This window comes from Aethina tumida, chromosome 5, assembly GCF_024364675.1.
Source record: "Aethina tumida isolate Nest 87 chromosome 5, icAetTumi1.1, whole genome shotgun sequence".
Taxonomy (NCBI): Eukaryota; Metazoa; Arthropoda; class Insecta; order Coleoptera; family Nitidulidae; genus Aethina; species Aethina tumida.
Window position 1 is genome coordinate 28,767,778 of NC_065439.1, and position 15,916 is coordinate 28,783,693.

The 15,916-nt window shown below is 42.5% G+C and overlaps 1 protein-coding gene across 1 annotated transcript in view; it reads right to left on the reverse strand.

Annotated features, from left to right (window-relative positions):
* Positions 1-8,524: 8,524 nt before the first annotated feature.
* Positions 8,525-15,916, reverse strand: part of LOC109607463 (protein tiptop-like) — a 78,486-nt gene continuing 71,094 nt past the window's right edge. The window contains exons 4-5 of the mRNA XM_049968076.1: positions 12,884-13,067; positions 8,525-12,816 (exon numbers count right to left, since the gene is read on the reverse strand). Of these exons, the coding sequence (XP_049824033.1) occupies positions 9,462-12,816; positions 12,884-13,067 (3,539 nt within the window). The 3' untranslated portion in view covers positions 8,525-9,461. The remainder of the gene's footprint in view (positions 12,817-12,883; positions 13,068-15,916) is intronic.

Consider the following 15,916-nt stretch of genomic DNA (forward strand, 5'->3'; position numbering starts at 1 on the left):
GATGAACATCGATGGGTGCATTTTTGACGTGACAATAAATTGGCAGCCACTTAAAAGTTATTAGAAGCCGCGTCGGCGTCGGAATAAATTTTTGATAAGGCCCCAATTAACCGTTCGGTGATGACGTTAGGCAGTTTGGGTCGGGAGCAGTGCGATATTAGTCAAAAAAGCACGCACCGTCGTAACTCGCGTAAGTATCGTGTGTAGATCTAGGCGGCTTCGGTGGCGTTAATTCAGCGCTAAGTGGCGAGGCGCACTTATCACTCCGGTACAGGTTTAATATTTAACGAGCAGGCCGACCTCAACTGTGGCTGCGCCCGTGAATATCGCGGAACATCGGCCCCGCTCTGCTCCACTCTGCTCTGCACTGCTCTCGCTGACGTGCACCGTCTTTTTAATACCCCCGACTTTCATTAAGACCATCGCATAAATCTCTATTGTAAAGGTAGCTGCTCTGATAATGTAACGACTCGCCCGAAAGAAACATGTGAGTGCTGTGTAACTTTTACCTGGGCACGATCGAAAATTTTGATCAACATTATGAACATCGTTTTTATAAGAGACGAATAAACGGTTGTTAATTCCCCGATGCGGTACCGAGATAGGAACAAGCGAAGGAGTGAAGAGTGGAAGCAGCAGCAGCAGCAGCAGCAGCGGCAGCAGCAGCCGCGGCAGCAGCAGGAGCAGGAGCAGATACGGTTTTCTTTCAAGCGCTCCATAGATCTGTCAAGAGACAGTCATTTATGTCGGTCGACGACAATAAACAAATCCGTATCTGCGCATGCGACTCAAAAGCTAGTCACGACCTATAATTTGAATACAATACTTACGTCGGGCTCTGTGCCATGTTGGTGTATTCCACCGGTCGGAGACGGTACGCATCTATACACCACTGCACTCTTAAGCCCGTTTTTAGATCCGTACCGGAGATATCACATGGGCTGTCAGCGACAGAATTCATGAGTCCACATGAAGGTTCTGTTGTAATTTCTAAACACCTGGGTACTCGTCACCTCGCCACCGCTTCACTGTAAATGTAAAAATAAATCCCATCCACCCACGCACGGCTTGAGAGAGTGCAATCTATAAATCTTAGATTAGCCACTTTACACGCATTGCTTTAGGGTAAACAACTTCATGAGCATTTCATCAATCAATCACACACACACAGATTCTTTTCCCGAATACGATAATTGTTTTAAAACCTCGATGCATCGAACGCCCAATTGGGATATTGGGTGCTAATCGGTTCGGAGTGTGAGCGATGAAATTAGAGAACAATACGTCGAACATGTGAAGAGGAGCGGGAGAGGGAAGAGCAACAACGAACGAGGAACAACGAACACGTGATGATGAGCCTTTATTAATTAAATGAGCAAGTAATCTGTCAGTTTAATAGAGTGTAGGTGAGAGACACATCGACGGTGCATGGATTTGCGTTGATAGCACATGACAACGTCGTCGCACGTTATCCTTTTTCCACTTTCTGCCTCCCGCTTTTTCAATCGTCATGATAACATGTCAACTGCGTTCGGATCAGTTTACCATATTTCACACGCCAATTCACCTGTGTTGCTTTATTTTTGTGCAAGTAAACAAGATTAATATTACCTCAATCAACGTCGCATCGATGTGCCCCGATCACGGGACGGGATAACGATTAACACAATTACTTTTCCCGCGTGTGACGATACACATCGTCGGACGAAGAGTGAGCTGAGAGGAGGGAGAGTGAAACGTGCACGCGGATAATATTGACTATCTGTCTTAAACTTATAATTTACACCCTTAACATTCCGAGTGTAAAAACCAGTCCCACAGTCTCGAACGCATATGAATCATTATGATGAATTAACGACAAACATTTAGAAAACACCCCTCAACCGGGACACGGTCGACTCGACTCGGCTCTACTCCACTTTCCTCCTTCCACTTCTTGTGCACTGCACATAAAACCGCCGATATTTTCACTTTCCGAAACGAGTAATTTGAAATTACTGAATTTTTTCGTTCGTTTCGTTGATTGTTAAGGACGAATGTTTGCTCAGCTCAGCGGTCATTCATAGGAAAAGTAAATATATGTTTTACGTGCGCTGCCGAGAACGGAACGGTTGCAGAATCTGTTCGGCATCTCTGTTACAATGGGCGAACGTGTGAGGAGAGACCATTAAAGCAGTTTGATTTACAAAACCATAAAATTGATTTATTGCCACTAATGCATAGTGCGTTAGGTAAAACACAAAAGGGCCCAGTGACATAAATCGTTCGATTCTTTGTAGCGGGCTGTCAGAACGTCAACGTTGCCCCGTGCTGACGCTCTGCCGATGGACCCGACTCGCACTCGGCTACGGGTCATGAGAAAACCAGATTCGGGGACTACCGACGCTAATAAATTACCCAAATCATAAATTAAATCCGATGCATAATACCAACGGAATACGTTGGACTTGATTCTAACAAATTGTCACGGTGAGTCGTTGTTCTTCATTATTCAAATGTGAAAAGTAACTAAGTTTTTGTAAAACAGTCAGTGCAACGGTGGGGAAGAGAGAAATTTCTACTAAACACATTTCCTCGCCATAAATTAATATTTCTAATAATCATAAAGTGTCCATAATCATAAATCAGCGGACGTTATTTACAACTAAATTATCGGCATCTGGCTGCTTTTGGCTTTTTCTTCGTTTTAATATAAATCCAGCTTCTATATAATTACGTGAAAAAATTAAACCGGCACTAAATTCCATTGACACACGCAGACCTATAACAATAAATTATGAACTTAAGATAAGAAACTGATTTATAAACGATATTAAAGTGGTCCATCATCGTTTCCAGTCCCGAATTCAATCCGAAATATCTGGGAAAGTGGCAATTAAAACGACGATTAAGAAACGTACGCGGAGGAAACGCCTCATCACAAATCAAACTTACATCGACATAAATCAGTTGGATCGAAGGAAAATGATTTTATTTTATTACCTGGTAGACCTTCACGGCGTGGAGAGTTCGTCACACTCTCCACCAATTCGTCGGCTTATTGAACATTATTCCATTACTACTTTGTTAATTAACGTTTTTTATGGCCGACAATTATTTCTTTTGATGCGTCTGCGAGCTAAATTAGCAATTTACTAATTCGTTCGCACCGCTTCTCCTCCGTCGTGTGCTAAAAAATAATAGACAAACTTCGGATTGCGGCCCAACATCCCGACGCCCGACCACGAAATATGGTGGTTATAATTTAGTGGTGGGACTTTTGCAAAGGACGTGACAAACTATTTATGATTGTCATAAGTAACGTGACATGCGGACGGTGCTCACAAGAGATGTCTAGTGACCCCTGCCACGACGAATCCCTCATGGGCCCATCCCATCTAGACAAGACGGGAGGATGTTGCTGATGCTGTTTATTACCAACACAAATAAGAATGACACACAACGCTTAAGACAAATTACATATGAAACATGCACAACTGCAGGCGATTCGTTCTTATTTATTTGCCTCCCTTTCCTACATCTGTCCGTCTCTACGTGTGTGCGTGGGTGGATGGGTTTTCGCAAAAACAATCGAGCTTAAATCGGTGCCATCACTTGTGCCACCTCAACAATGTGCATATTGTTGTCGCAATTAATGTGCTCTTTTTTGCAATCTTTTCAACTGAATAATTTCAATGCTGCGCTCTATTTTGAGCCAGAATTTTATTTTAACAAATCTCCCTATTTTCAGCAATAAAAAATCGAAAAATTGAATTGAAAAAGTTTTAAAATATTTTACTTTTCAACACATTAAAGAGTATGATTTTATCGAGTAAAAAAAATTAATTTTAAGTTTTTACTTGAAATTTTTATTTAAAAAAGTTATACTATATGCATATTACATAATTTTTCAATTTTTTGTGGATTTTCGAAAATTTAATAATTTTTGTGTCATAAAAAATCAAAAAATTAGAATTCTTTCATATATTTTTTTAAATGTTTTATTTTTAGTTGAATTAAAAAATTAAAAGTGTTGCTAGTTATTTTTTTATCTATGTCATATATTATTGAAATTTTCGTAAATTTTAAAAAAATATAAATATTTGTAAATGTTATTATAGTTAAAATATTTACAAATTTAGAAAAAACAAATTTTCAATTAATAAATTAATAAAAAATTTCAAGAGAAAACCTCAAAAATGAAAAATGGCAAAATTTCTAAATAAGAAAAAAGGAAAACGGAAAGAGGAAAGAAGAAAGAAGGAAGAATGGAAAAATGAAAAAAAGAAATTTAGATAATGTTGTAATTCATCCTTTCTATTCAGATGGGTAAATTTAATTTATTAATTTGTACATTATTTCTTTGAAAATGTTGTATTTTTGATAAACATCCTGAAAAAAAAAAAGAAAATAGGTTAGATTACATTTATATTTCTTTAAAAAACAAGAAAAAAAAAGAATATTTAGTTGGGTAAATTTAATTTATCAATTGTACATTTTCAATCATGTTGGTTATTTTTTTTTTTCACTTTATTATAAAACTTTATTTGTTCATAAATTGCAGTAAAAGAGTGATTGAAAATAAAAGTTTAAATCAATGATTTTATACAGGATTTTTCATAATTTATACGTTTTTTAACCAGATATGCATTTTAAAATAATAAGTCGATTTCTTAAAAAAAATCTATTAAAAGTCAAACAGAAAACGAAATAAAAATGTATCAAAAACAAATTTACATTTGAAACTACCAGTCTTAAAATTTGGAAGGGTTTGCTAATGTTCTTAGAGATTTTCTTAATTTTGATTATGCGAAGGAGAGTACTAATTGGAAAAATGTATTGGTTAATATTCAGTTTCTTTTATAATTTTAATTAATTCCTAGGATTTTAGTGATATTATTTTTATTACCAGTTTAAAAGTTATGCAGTTTTTTAAATTTTGTTCATTAAAAGTTATTAAAAGACGCGCAGTGTATTTTGATAACATCTATGTTATTTATATCTATCTCAAATCGATCTAAATCGAATACGAAACCGTAAAAAAAATTGGCCAGTTCCTTTCTATCCCGACCATTATTAAGTAATTATCGTAGCTCACAAAAATAGTAACTCTCGTAGCGTATCGTAAAAGCGTGAAATCTTAAAGTGGTCGGAAACTATATTACAATAAATACACTTCCGTTTAACACTTGATAAATTTTGACAAATTTATGCCTGCCACTCTCAGAATACTTATACCTAGTTTTTTTATAGATTTCTCCTGTTTAAGGACTTAAACTTACTTGAACTAATTTCGGTACTGTTTAGAAAGTAAACTTAAAAATATTTATTAATACGGATTGTTAAATATTTGCTGTTATTATTTTATTAGTATTTTTGTGATCTTGCAAGGACGTCACACGCACACGCAACACAATAGCAACACTATTCATACGGTGGAAAATATGGTTAAAATATAATTTACGGTGCATTACGACTTCCTGGCTGCGACCGATCTCAAAGAGACCATTGTGAAAGATCGTGTTTGAACAGCAGGTGTGTGATTAATCTAAAATTAGCCACCTCTGATATCTTTATTGAGGATATCGCCTTCTTGTGGGATCTAACACCAGACGACGAGTGCGACAAAGCCTCGAAAATTATCTAATTGTTTCCGCCTCGGCCCTGCTTGTTCGCATGTGCAACTGCACACAATGCCTCCGTTACAGGTGCCAATTTCGTCGGCCTTTTTTTAAGCGAAACGAATATTTTTCGACCATTCACTTCACATGTTTATTTGTCGTATTTTATGGCAACATGCACTCTTCGTCCGGGAACGATAATCGAATAAATATTGCTGCAATAACTAACACGTATTCCTTTGCGTAACTGTTTACTCGAAATTTATCATTTACTTATGCTAAACTGAACTAAATATCCTTCTCGAATAAATAATTGGAGGAGCAACAATAAAGAAATGAATTGATTTCGTCCGGAAACAAATACACAGTGTACAGTGTGTGTTGGGGAGTCGAGAGTGAAAAAGTGCGATGCCAAATGGAAGTAAAAGTTTGGCGATTCGCGATGACACGAGTGGTCTTTATGGGAGCGCATTCGTATTGATAAAAGTGTCGTCCCCGCCATATAACCAAACACTGAGCTTGATTGCGAGGACTTGATTGTTTCGAATGAACGGAATAACAGGCGGCGGCGGCGGCGGCGGCAGCGGCGGCGGCGGCCACTGCACTAAAACTTTTCTTAAATATACAACACGAGAAAAAAGCGACGCAGACAAATAAACAATCGACACTTCCAGAAATTAATAATCAAGTCTCCGTCCATTTTTGTTTCACGAGTGCAACAACAAATGTGACACACGTGAAGTAAAGTTTTCAAGTAAAATATGGGATTAACCCGTTTAATGGTGAGACTTGGTTGGATATGTGACACGGGCAAGACGTGTATGAATGGGACGTCATAGTGAGAGCGAATTGTCGTCCATTGGTGAGAGAGTTGCACCAAGATGGCATCTTTACATCACAATGGGTGTAATATTTAACCCGACGTCAGTTGGACATGTGTGTGCGCATCGGCTGTAAATCTCCGACTAATTTATCCGGACTAATTTATTTGATGTTTATGATAATGCTCCGCGTGATGTCCGGATACTTTGCTACCGTGCCCACGACTCCACTTCGATACTCGATTCCACCACCAAAACTTATTCGTTTCTACGTGACGTGCATATGTTATCTTAGCATCGGTTCGACGCGTTCCTCATTCACATCCTCCGAAGAATTATTCATAATTTCTTAGAACGGTCGCTCATTGTTACGTTCGAACGGACGAAGAAAATATTTAATTAAACTGGAGAAAAAAGAAGGAAAAGTAATGTGTCAGTCAGCTTGTGGCGATAAGTGTTTATGATTTGTCGGAGAAATATCCAAAAAGAACAAATAAACACATTAGAGAAAATATGAGGGATCTAATAGCGGACGGTCCGGCGGGAAATGTGGACGGTCTTCAGCTACAGATGTGAGCACTGATGTCTCTGTCACGGAAACTTGAAAGATCTGAAGTGTGTCATATTGAACTTTTGTTATTGGCATTAGTTATTTGTTATGGTAGTTTCCAAAATTCGATTTGCTTTATGTCTTCACCAGAAACTATAAATTTCCGAATAACTTTTATGCATTTATCACTCATTGATCCCGCCATGTGAACACGAGATGTTCTTCTGTTCGACATCACATTTATTTCCCCTCTTTCCCTTTCTATTCATTTAAACAAATTTCTGAATTGTAACAACAATCAATGTTATGTTTTAAGTTGGGTTCATGGAATTCGACAACAAATTATCCCACATCTCGACTGCGGTTTCATTATGCATGGCTTTCTTATCCGGGTGGTGATGATGAGTGGGTCGGGGTGAATTACTGCAGTTTGGGGCGGTGTATCGTTGTAATATTTGAGGAGCGGCGGTGGCGTAACAGCCAGCGTCTGCAAATACTCTGACGCCCATTTAGATAATAAGAGTAGATATTTAGAGCCTTTTCGGCTAATTTATGGATGTAGCGACCGACCTCCCCTCATACCGGTGGTATATGTAAACCAATTGAAAAGTGCATGAATACAGTTATAACAAAGACACACACACACACACACACACAGAGAGAGATAGAGGGGATTAAGACCGTGAGTGATTAACTGTGGCGGCAGCAAACAGTCCGGACGGAGAGGCATTTCGCAGTCCGCATTCTGGCACCGTCGAAGAAGAACATTACGGTGATTTGCAACTTGGCTATCGGCACCCGGTTCCATACGGGCATCGCCCAGCAAATACTTCAGCGGATCAGCCATTGTGAAGTCGAAGGACACAAATCTCGGGCGGGAAAGACGCGTTACGTTTGGGCGTATCGCCCTCCTTCCTCCCTTTCCGTCGTTCGTAAGGTCTATTGCCAGCAGTTAGCACCAGATATCGGCGTGGAGACGGCCCGCCGTACGAGGATTTACGTCAGGATTTGCTTGTTCTTCTGCCGTCCATCTTTTCGTGTCGCTGTGCCTTTGCCTCTGCCATTGATAAGAACAATTCTGCGGATGTGCACGAAATTTTATTTATGGGGGGCCGCCGCACTAGGGGTTTGCGAAATTTATTAATGTTCCATCCCCAGGAAACAAACTAAAAAGCAATCCCGTCCTAAGTTTATTTAAATTTGACGACGTTCATTTTTTTTTATATTTATCCTTTTATAGCAAATCAAATATGTTTGTTTGTTTATATAATAAACACGATAAATTTTATGTATATTAGCAAGCAATAAAATTGAACTGTTATGGTTTTATTGTTGTATTTTTTATACATACATATATTTGGGTTATAATAACAAACCGTTTTTGTAAACAAACAGTATTTCGTTTTATAATCTCGTAAATGTAAATCAAATAAATTAATTGACTAACTAACTAACTAACTAACTAACTAACTAACTCTTTACTTACTTACCTTGTATTTTTAAAATAAAACAATAAATTCGTGTTGGAACATTATTAAGGAAAACAATTGTAATTCATAACATATATTTATTTGAGCCTTCATTGCGATCAAATACAACAAAATATTAAATAAAGTTTAAAAATTTTAAATAACATAAAAAGAGCTTTGCCATGAATATCAGCTAATGCGTATACATCTTTTGTATTATTCAGTATAGTATAATTATTGATAAATATTTATTTAAAAACTTTCTTGGAAGATGAGATATTACGATATACGTATACGTAGTATTTATTTATTTATTTATTTGTGTAGGTATCTTGAAACTTTCTTTCTTTCTTTCTTTCTTTCTTTCTTTCCTTCTTTCTTTCTTTCTTCCTTTTTTCTTTCGAACGTAACAGCAGCAGTAGTAGTAGTAGTAGTAGTAGTAGTTCAAAACGAAATTAATTACACTACAATTTTTTAATTTGTAATACTTCCAAATGTACGATGGTTTTCATTTTTACCAACAACTAATGTAATTAATTTTATATATCTAAACGATTCGGGACAGATTTTTGTGAACCGAGCTTCCGAGAAATTCGGAAAACTAGTACGTACAGAGCGATTGACTGACTGACTGATTGATTGATTGATTGATTGATTGATTAATCAGATTCAAATTTTTGAATTGCTTAATGCCGTTTTCACAAATTTCAAAGATGGTCGGCGACACGTTCCGTCCGCTTCAAAAGTATACATACATCTTACAATACTGACTTAATTCGATATTTACATTTTTTTCATTTTGTGACTTAAAACTCGTATAACAATTATAATCACTTGAGATTCATTTTTTTTTTTTGTAGTTCCGCAATGAATATAATACAGTTGTATCACTATGCTACAATTATTATTATTACTATTGGTTTTTACGATATGATAACATCACAAAATACCGCTCAAAGCGGGTACGCCTTCAAGACTATATTTTACAAAATAGGAATGTTTATTATATATTGAACACTATTTACACGTATTTACTAGACAACTGTTTGGCAAGTTCGGTATACTTAAGAAACTTGGAGTGCGGACTTTCCTCGAAGCTGGCCGGCGCCGGTGGACTCTTGCTGCCGCCGGACGTGGGACCGCCGCTCGTCGAACTGGTCGGCACCAAGGTGGTACCCTTCAGCGGTATTCCGGCGCTGGAGGAGCTGCTCGACGCCTGTTGCGACGACGACTTTAACGCGACCGGATCGGGAATGACGCCGTCTTTGACGAAGTGCATCTTCGACAGGTGGTGTCGGTACGCCCCTTTCGAAATGAAGGGCGTATCACAGAACGCGCATTTCATTATCGAGTCGGACGTCATGACGGCGTCGTTGCAGGCCCAACTGAAGGCCAAGATCGCACCCGGAGCGGTGCCGCCGATGCCGCTGCTGCTGCTGCTGCCCGATGAGGTGATGATGTTGGAGGCGGAAATCGACGACGACGACGACGACGACGGGGGCGCCGTGCCGTGGGATCTGTTGTTTGTGTTAGTTTCAGTCTTATCGCAGAGTTTTTGCAGAGCGGCCAGCGGATGGCTCGAGCCCCGTTTGCCAGTCGATTGACTGTTGTTGTCGTTAGAAGAGGCGTTGGCACCGGATAAACTGTCAAACATCGAGCTCAACGCCCCCAAACTGCCACCTCCCGGAGGTTTTCTCTCTCCGTTGGTGCTTCTCGGTGTCGCCGACCTGTCGCTGCTCGCAGGGCTGGCCGTGCTGTTTCTGCAAGGGCTCGCCGGCACGATGTCGGGTGCATGAACAGGCTGACGCGGACTGGTCAACGGACTGGTGCGTTTCTCCTCCTCCTCTTCCTTGCTAATGTCTCCGTTGCTGTGGAAACTGTCGGCCTCTTCTTCGTTGTCTTCCGCTTCGCGTTTGATCTCCTGTTTGATTCCCCCCTCCTGGTGATTCTCCAATTGTCCGGCATCGTTGTTGTCGTCGTCCATCTCCTTCTTCACGACCAATTCACCGAGTTCCCGACTCTTTTCGACCAACGGCGATTTCTCTCGTTTGATGTCGGGAGTGGATCGTGGAGTGCTGGTGATGGTGGGCATGCCGGTTACCTCGATCTTCCTCTCGGGAGTTAGGGAATCGACTCGACTGCTTCCCCTTTCGGAAACGGAACTCGACTCGCTGCCACTCCTCTCTCTTCTGCCGTAATGTTGACTTTGTTGCTGATGATAGTTTCTCAGCAGGTTCATGGTTTGGGCGTCCACCAGCGGTTTGGTGTAGTCCACACTCTCGTCGATTCCCAACCTTTTCAGTATGCTGGATCCCATGGGAGCGGTGCCCGGATTGTGACCGGGGAAAGAGGCGTTTTGTCGAGATCTCGAGTCGAAACTCTTCTCGATCAGTTTTTCAATGGCGTTGAGCACCGACGGAGACGATCCGTTGTTGTTGTCGGTCGACGGTGCGGATTCTTTGGAACTCAGATCGGTCACCGACGGCGACCTTTGTTGTGGCGACGGCGATTTGTCGCTGGGGGTTTTGATTTTGTCTCGGTTCGGACTTTCCGGAGGTAGAATATTGTTGGACATCAGAGCGTTTTTGAGAAAGTTTCTCTGATTGCTCGTCATGCCTCCGACGCACTGTCTGATGTGATCGACGAATTGAGACGTCTCGATTTTATTGCCGCATTTTTCGCACGTGATTCTACCGGCCATCGACGAAGAGTCGCGCATTTTATCGATGATGCTTCCGTTGTCGCCGTTCTTGAATTCGTGCTGTGCCCTCTCCAACTCCAACAGTTTTCGAACGGGCAACGATTTTTTGCGCTTCTCTCTGGTCTGGCGACGTCTTCCGCCGCTCTCAGTTATCGATCTCATTATGTGCTCTTTGTAGTGGGAGTTCTTCACCATGTGGTTGCTGAGTTCCTTCAAGGAACTGAAAGCCTGGTCGCAAACTTTGCAAGTCAGAACGGCGCTTACGTGACTGCTTGCGCCGCCCGGAGGAGGGTTACTTCCCGAACTGCTGCTGCCTCCGCCACCCTTTTCGTCCGACGACCTCCACGAGATGATTTGTTCTTGAGAAATGATGTTGGTGTAATGTTGGGTTTGTTGCATGTGAGAGGTCATCTCTGCCAGAGATCTGAAGCTTTGGCCGCACCACATGCACTTGAGAATCTGTCTCGTTTGTTCCGCCCCTTTGCCCAACCACACGTCCTGACCTCTAACTAATTTCCTGGGCAAAGGCATCGTCTCTTTGATTAACATGTTCAAGTCTGAGGGATTGGGCTTGGACGAGTTCGAAGAGGAGGTAGTGTTTGAGTGGGAGGGCGACGAAATCTGCGGCGGTTGGGGATTTACGTTTTGCGATTGCATCGGAGGGACGGGAACGTTGACGCCGCAGTGTTTCGCTTCCTTCATGTGGGTGGTCATGGCGGCCAGACTCGGGAAACTCTGCTTGCACCACACGCACTTGAGCACGTCTTTCGCTTGCTCCGCTCCCTTGTTCAGCCAGTGGGATTGCCAAGCGCTGTGTCTGTTGCTGGCCGAGTTTCCGGGCGCAGCGTTCGCCATCGTACGGAACAGATCTTCGCCTCCCAATTTACTCAATTCGCTCATTTTTTCGAGCGCCTTGGTGGCATCGCTTGGAGTGGGCGTGACGTGTTTTAATTTCCCGTTCCACAGTTCCGGAGTGTTGCTTTTGGGTGACAGACTGCTGGCCGCAGCTACTGCGGCTGCGAAGTACGGTAGATGGGAAGCGCCCAAAGAGCCAGGCCACTGGGGTATTTGAGGCTTGTAGTCCGTTCTGGCTTTGCGTTGCGGCGGTTGAGTTAGCGGTTCTTCCGAAGTACGTTTTCGACTGCTCACTGATAAATCCAGGGGACCGTTGCCGATTTCTGCGCTGCAGGGCGGCGAATCCGGTTTGCTTAGGTTCACCACGTCCGAGTCGCTGTCTCCGGCGTCACTTTTGTGACTGCGTTTGCTAAAGTCCAGGATGCCTTCGCCCGAGGGCGACTGCACGGGTACATCGCCGGGTGAACGAATCAAACCCGGGGGTGAGGACGAAGACGAAACCAACGGGGATATCGAAGCTCTATTGAAATTGGCCGGTAGCGGAGACGTCATCATGAGTCTGTGCGATTGTTGAGCCACCGCGGCAGCCGCAGCGTTGAGATAAGCAGCCATGGCGGCGGATTGCGGTGGTAGAAGAGCTGCGGCTGCTGCTGCCGGCAACGTCGGCGGAAGGGTTACGCCGACGGGGCTCAAAGAAGTGCCCAGGGGTACTCCCCTTAACAGAGCGGCTCTTTCAGACATTAACGACTCGGCTGAAGGGCTTCTCGGAGGGATCGGTGATTCCACAGAGTCTCGAGAGTTGCAACGCGAGTTACGATCTCTGCAAAGAGATGAACACCATTAGTGTGGTCGGTAGTTTTGGGGTAGGCGTGTGTGGTTTATGTTACCTGCAGTTTTCTTCGTTCAAAGACTTCGGTGTAGCTGGCGATGGCATGTCACCGGGTGTCGGAGATTGTGGGTCATCGTCCTGAGGTGCAGGAGAGACGGCGGAAGTTGGAGTCATCGATCCAACGTCTTCTTCGCCGTCCAATTTGTCTCCTTCTTCCGGAGATCCTTCTTCACCACCTTCCCCTATAACAAAGCGAGAGAAATCCGGTTAACAAATGCAGCAAAAATTGTTGTCGAAACGTTTGACGGCAGAGTACCACCACCCAAAATACGAGATAAATCGCTGTCATTACGTAATCATTATTAATGAGTCGTCCAGTTTTGCGGACCATAAGATTTGTGTGAATTATTTTTACAATATATCCACTATTTGCTTTAGTAAATGTTCGTTCAGTCGGGCAAGGCTTACCATGAGGAATAGTTTTAATCAAACGTAACACATTAATAACGAATAATAATTTATTGGCCGAGCTGTATTAAATCATTCAAAAGGAATGACATGGTACAGTTCGCCTTGAACTATCACGTTTTTCATCGTCCCCCGGTATCAGGTGTTATAATTAATTGATAGTCGGACAACTTTCAGACCGGCACTTGATCGTTATTAATAATAATAATAAACTTTTCGTATTATTTTACTGGACGAGAGAATCGAAGTGCACAGCACTGACACAACACAATTTGATTAAGGCAATAGTGTGGTGCGCGGCCGTAAAAGATAACTCCGGTCGGTTGCGATATCGCGCAGGAAAACTCGTGATGAAATTTCGTTTTCAGATCCATTTGCGAAACTAGTAGTCGACATCTGCCTCTGCCTCTGCAAAGCTTTCTATCGACGGTATCTCGGCATTATGATTTTGAAACGCATAAATAATTCAGCCGTTTGCATTTCGCCAGTTCTGCGAGTCCTGCGAGATCTGTTTAAGGAGTTGCACCGATGTTTTCTCCTAATGAGATAAACTGCGAACACTCTCTTCTGAAATATATGGGTGTATGGATTATTGGGCGACGAGAAAGGGTACAAAGAGATAAACGATTGTTTATTCTTGCGAGTCGAATGTTGTGTGTGTGATCTTTAGGTGTTCAGATGGTTATGTAGACCGGATTAATAAATTAATTATCGTATGAGTGCACTAAAACGGCAGGAAGGGACAGAGACAGAGAGAGAGAGAGAGAGAGAGAGGGAATAAGTAAAGCAGAGCAGGATTGGAGGAGAAAGAGTCACGATAAGGTGAGTTAGAATTAAACGTTATCTAGCATGTATTATTGCGACCATAAAGTGGCGTGATATGTGATCCGGAGCGGAGAAGAAGAATTTTAAACGAAGGAACGCTGTCATTAGGAATAAATGCGGCGGAGGAGGCAGAGGAGAGGGAGCAGCGGAGGAGCCCATGTGCGATGCCGGTAAGCGATAGCAGTAACACGCTTGTATCAACATGGAGCATTACGCTACCAGAACAGCGATCCGCAATGCAAACAGCGTAATTGTTGTCAAGGAATACTAGCTAGGTAGGATTGCAGCGCTACATCGAAAGGCGGAGTAAAGTCAACGAGGACGCACATCTCTGACCAATGAGTTGGTCGTTCGACTCAGCATGTAGATACAGCAGCTTTACTGAAACTAATTACGCTGATTTATGTTGCCATTGTTCATTGTTGGAGGAGCCGTGTTTGGACAGTGAACGTACGTGCACACGCCCTCCTCGCGATCTCTTCTCCTCCGCGACCGTCTCCAACTTCATCCATCGCCATTTTCATCTGCTGCCCCAAAAGCAGCGATGCTATCGAGAAATTGTTCATGTTAAGAGGCAGTTAACACGGAGAGGGATGAGTCCGAACGGGCCACGGCGATTCTATAAATTGGCGGAGATCGGATCACCGGGGCACCGCCGCTCTCACATTCATTAACAGCCATCAGATTAGGCTGAGCCGCCGATATTGAGCAACTCTCGTGCTTCGCTTCGTTTTTTCTCGATTCCACGAATTAATTGTGGTACATCGCAGGTGCGCTGACAGACGGACAGGGGCGCTGATAAGGAGCGCAGGGGCATTAGATAGGCTCCATAAATACGGTGCACTTCGTGAGATACGGCCGTTCGATGCCTTATACGAGAAATATGCGCTCAAATGAAAGACAATGGTGCATAAATCAGTGGTGGTGGCAACACCACCGGACGAAACGCCGTATTGTTCTCGACTTTGGGAAGGCATTCTCTCTCTTCTCTCTTCCCCCTCCCGTGCTCACTGCTCTGCTCCGCTTTATGTTCGCGGAATGCCACTGTGTCATGAGCCACTCAAAAAATTCACCACTGCGAAACTACACTAAAACATTATCTACGTTGTTGCTGTTGTTGAGTCGGTCGGAAGAGGTCGAGCGACTTAATTAAATTAGTGTGTGCGAGTAAAGGCCGATGATTTAGTGTGGGAGCCTCAAAACGCAATCGCGAATGGACACCCGCCTATTTATAACTGAAACATAATACATGTAAAATACACGGGCAGGCAACAGGCAACAGGCTAATAGGCGCAATATCGTCGTTAATTATTTATTTAAAAAAGTCCACATTTAACTGCAGAACTGCAGCATGTTCGGCCGTAAATTCCTCACTGATTAAAGATATTGCGAATAAACGTTGCACGATGAACGTCCCGCTGCGGTCCGATCGCACAGACCGATCGGAACTCGTACCGAATTCAAATCGAGTTCTGTGTTTAAGTGATGTTTAAAGTAGTTTTATGGGCCAATCGGAATTAAGGGTATGATCGACATTAATTAGGAAACAACGTTCGCGCATTTACGCATTCGGTTCTCCTTCTAATTAGATTATTCGGTTTTTGCAGTGGTGCAAATGAACGGAAAAAATGTGTCCATGTTTAACGTGAGTCAGCAGACAGATTGTTGACGAGTGTTCCTTTGTGAAGACATCAACCAGGTACGGGACGAGGATGTATGGGTGGATTGTCAGCGCGGTGAAGATGATGGATTTCAGGTGGCCGGGAAACAAATGATTGATTGAATCGGGTTTAATTAT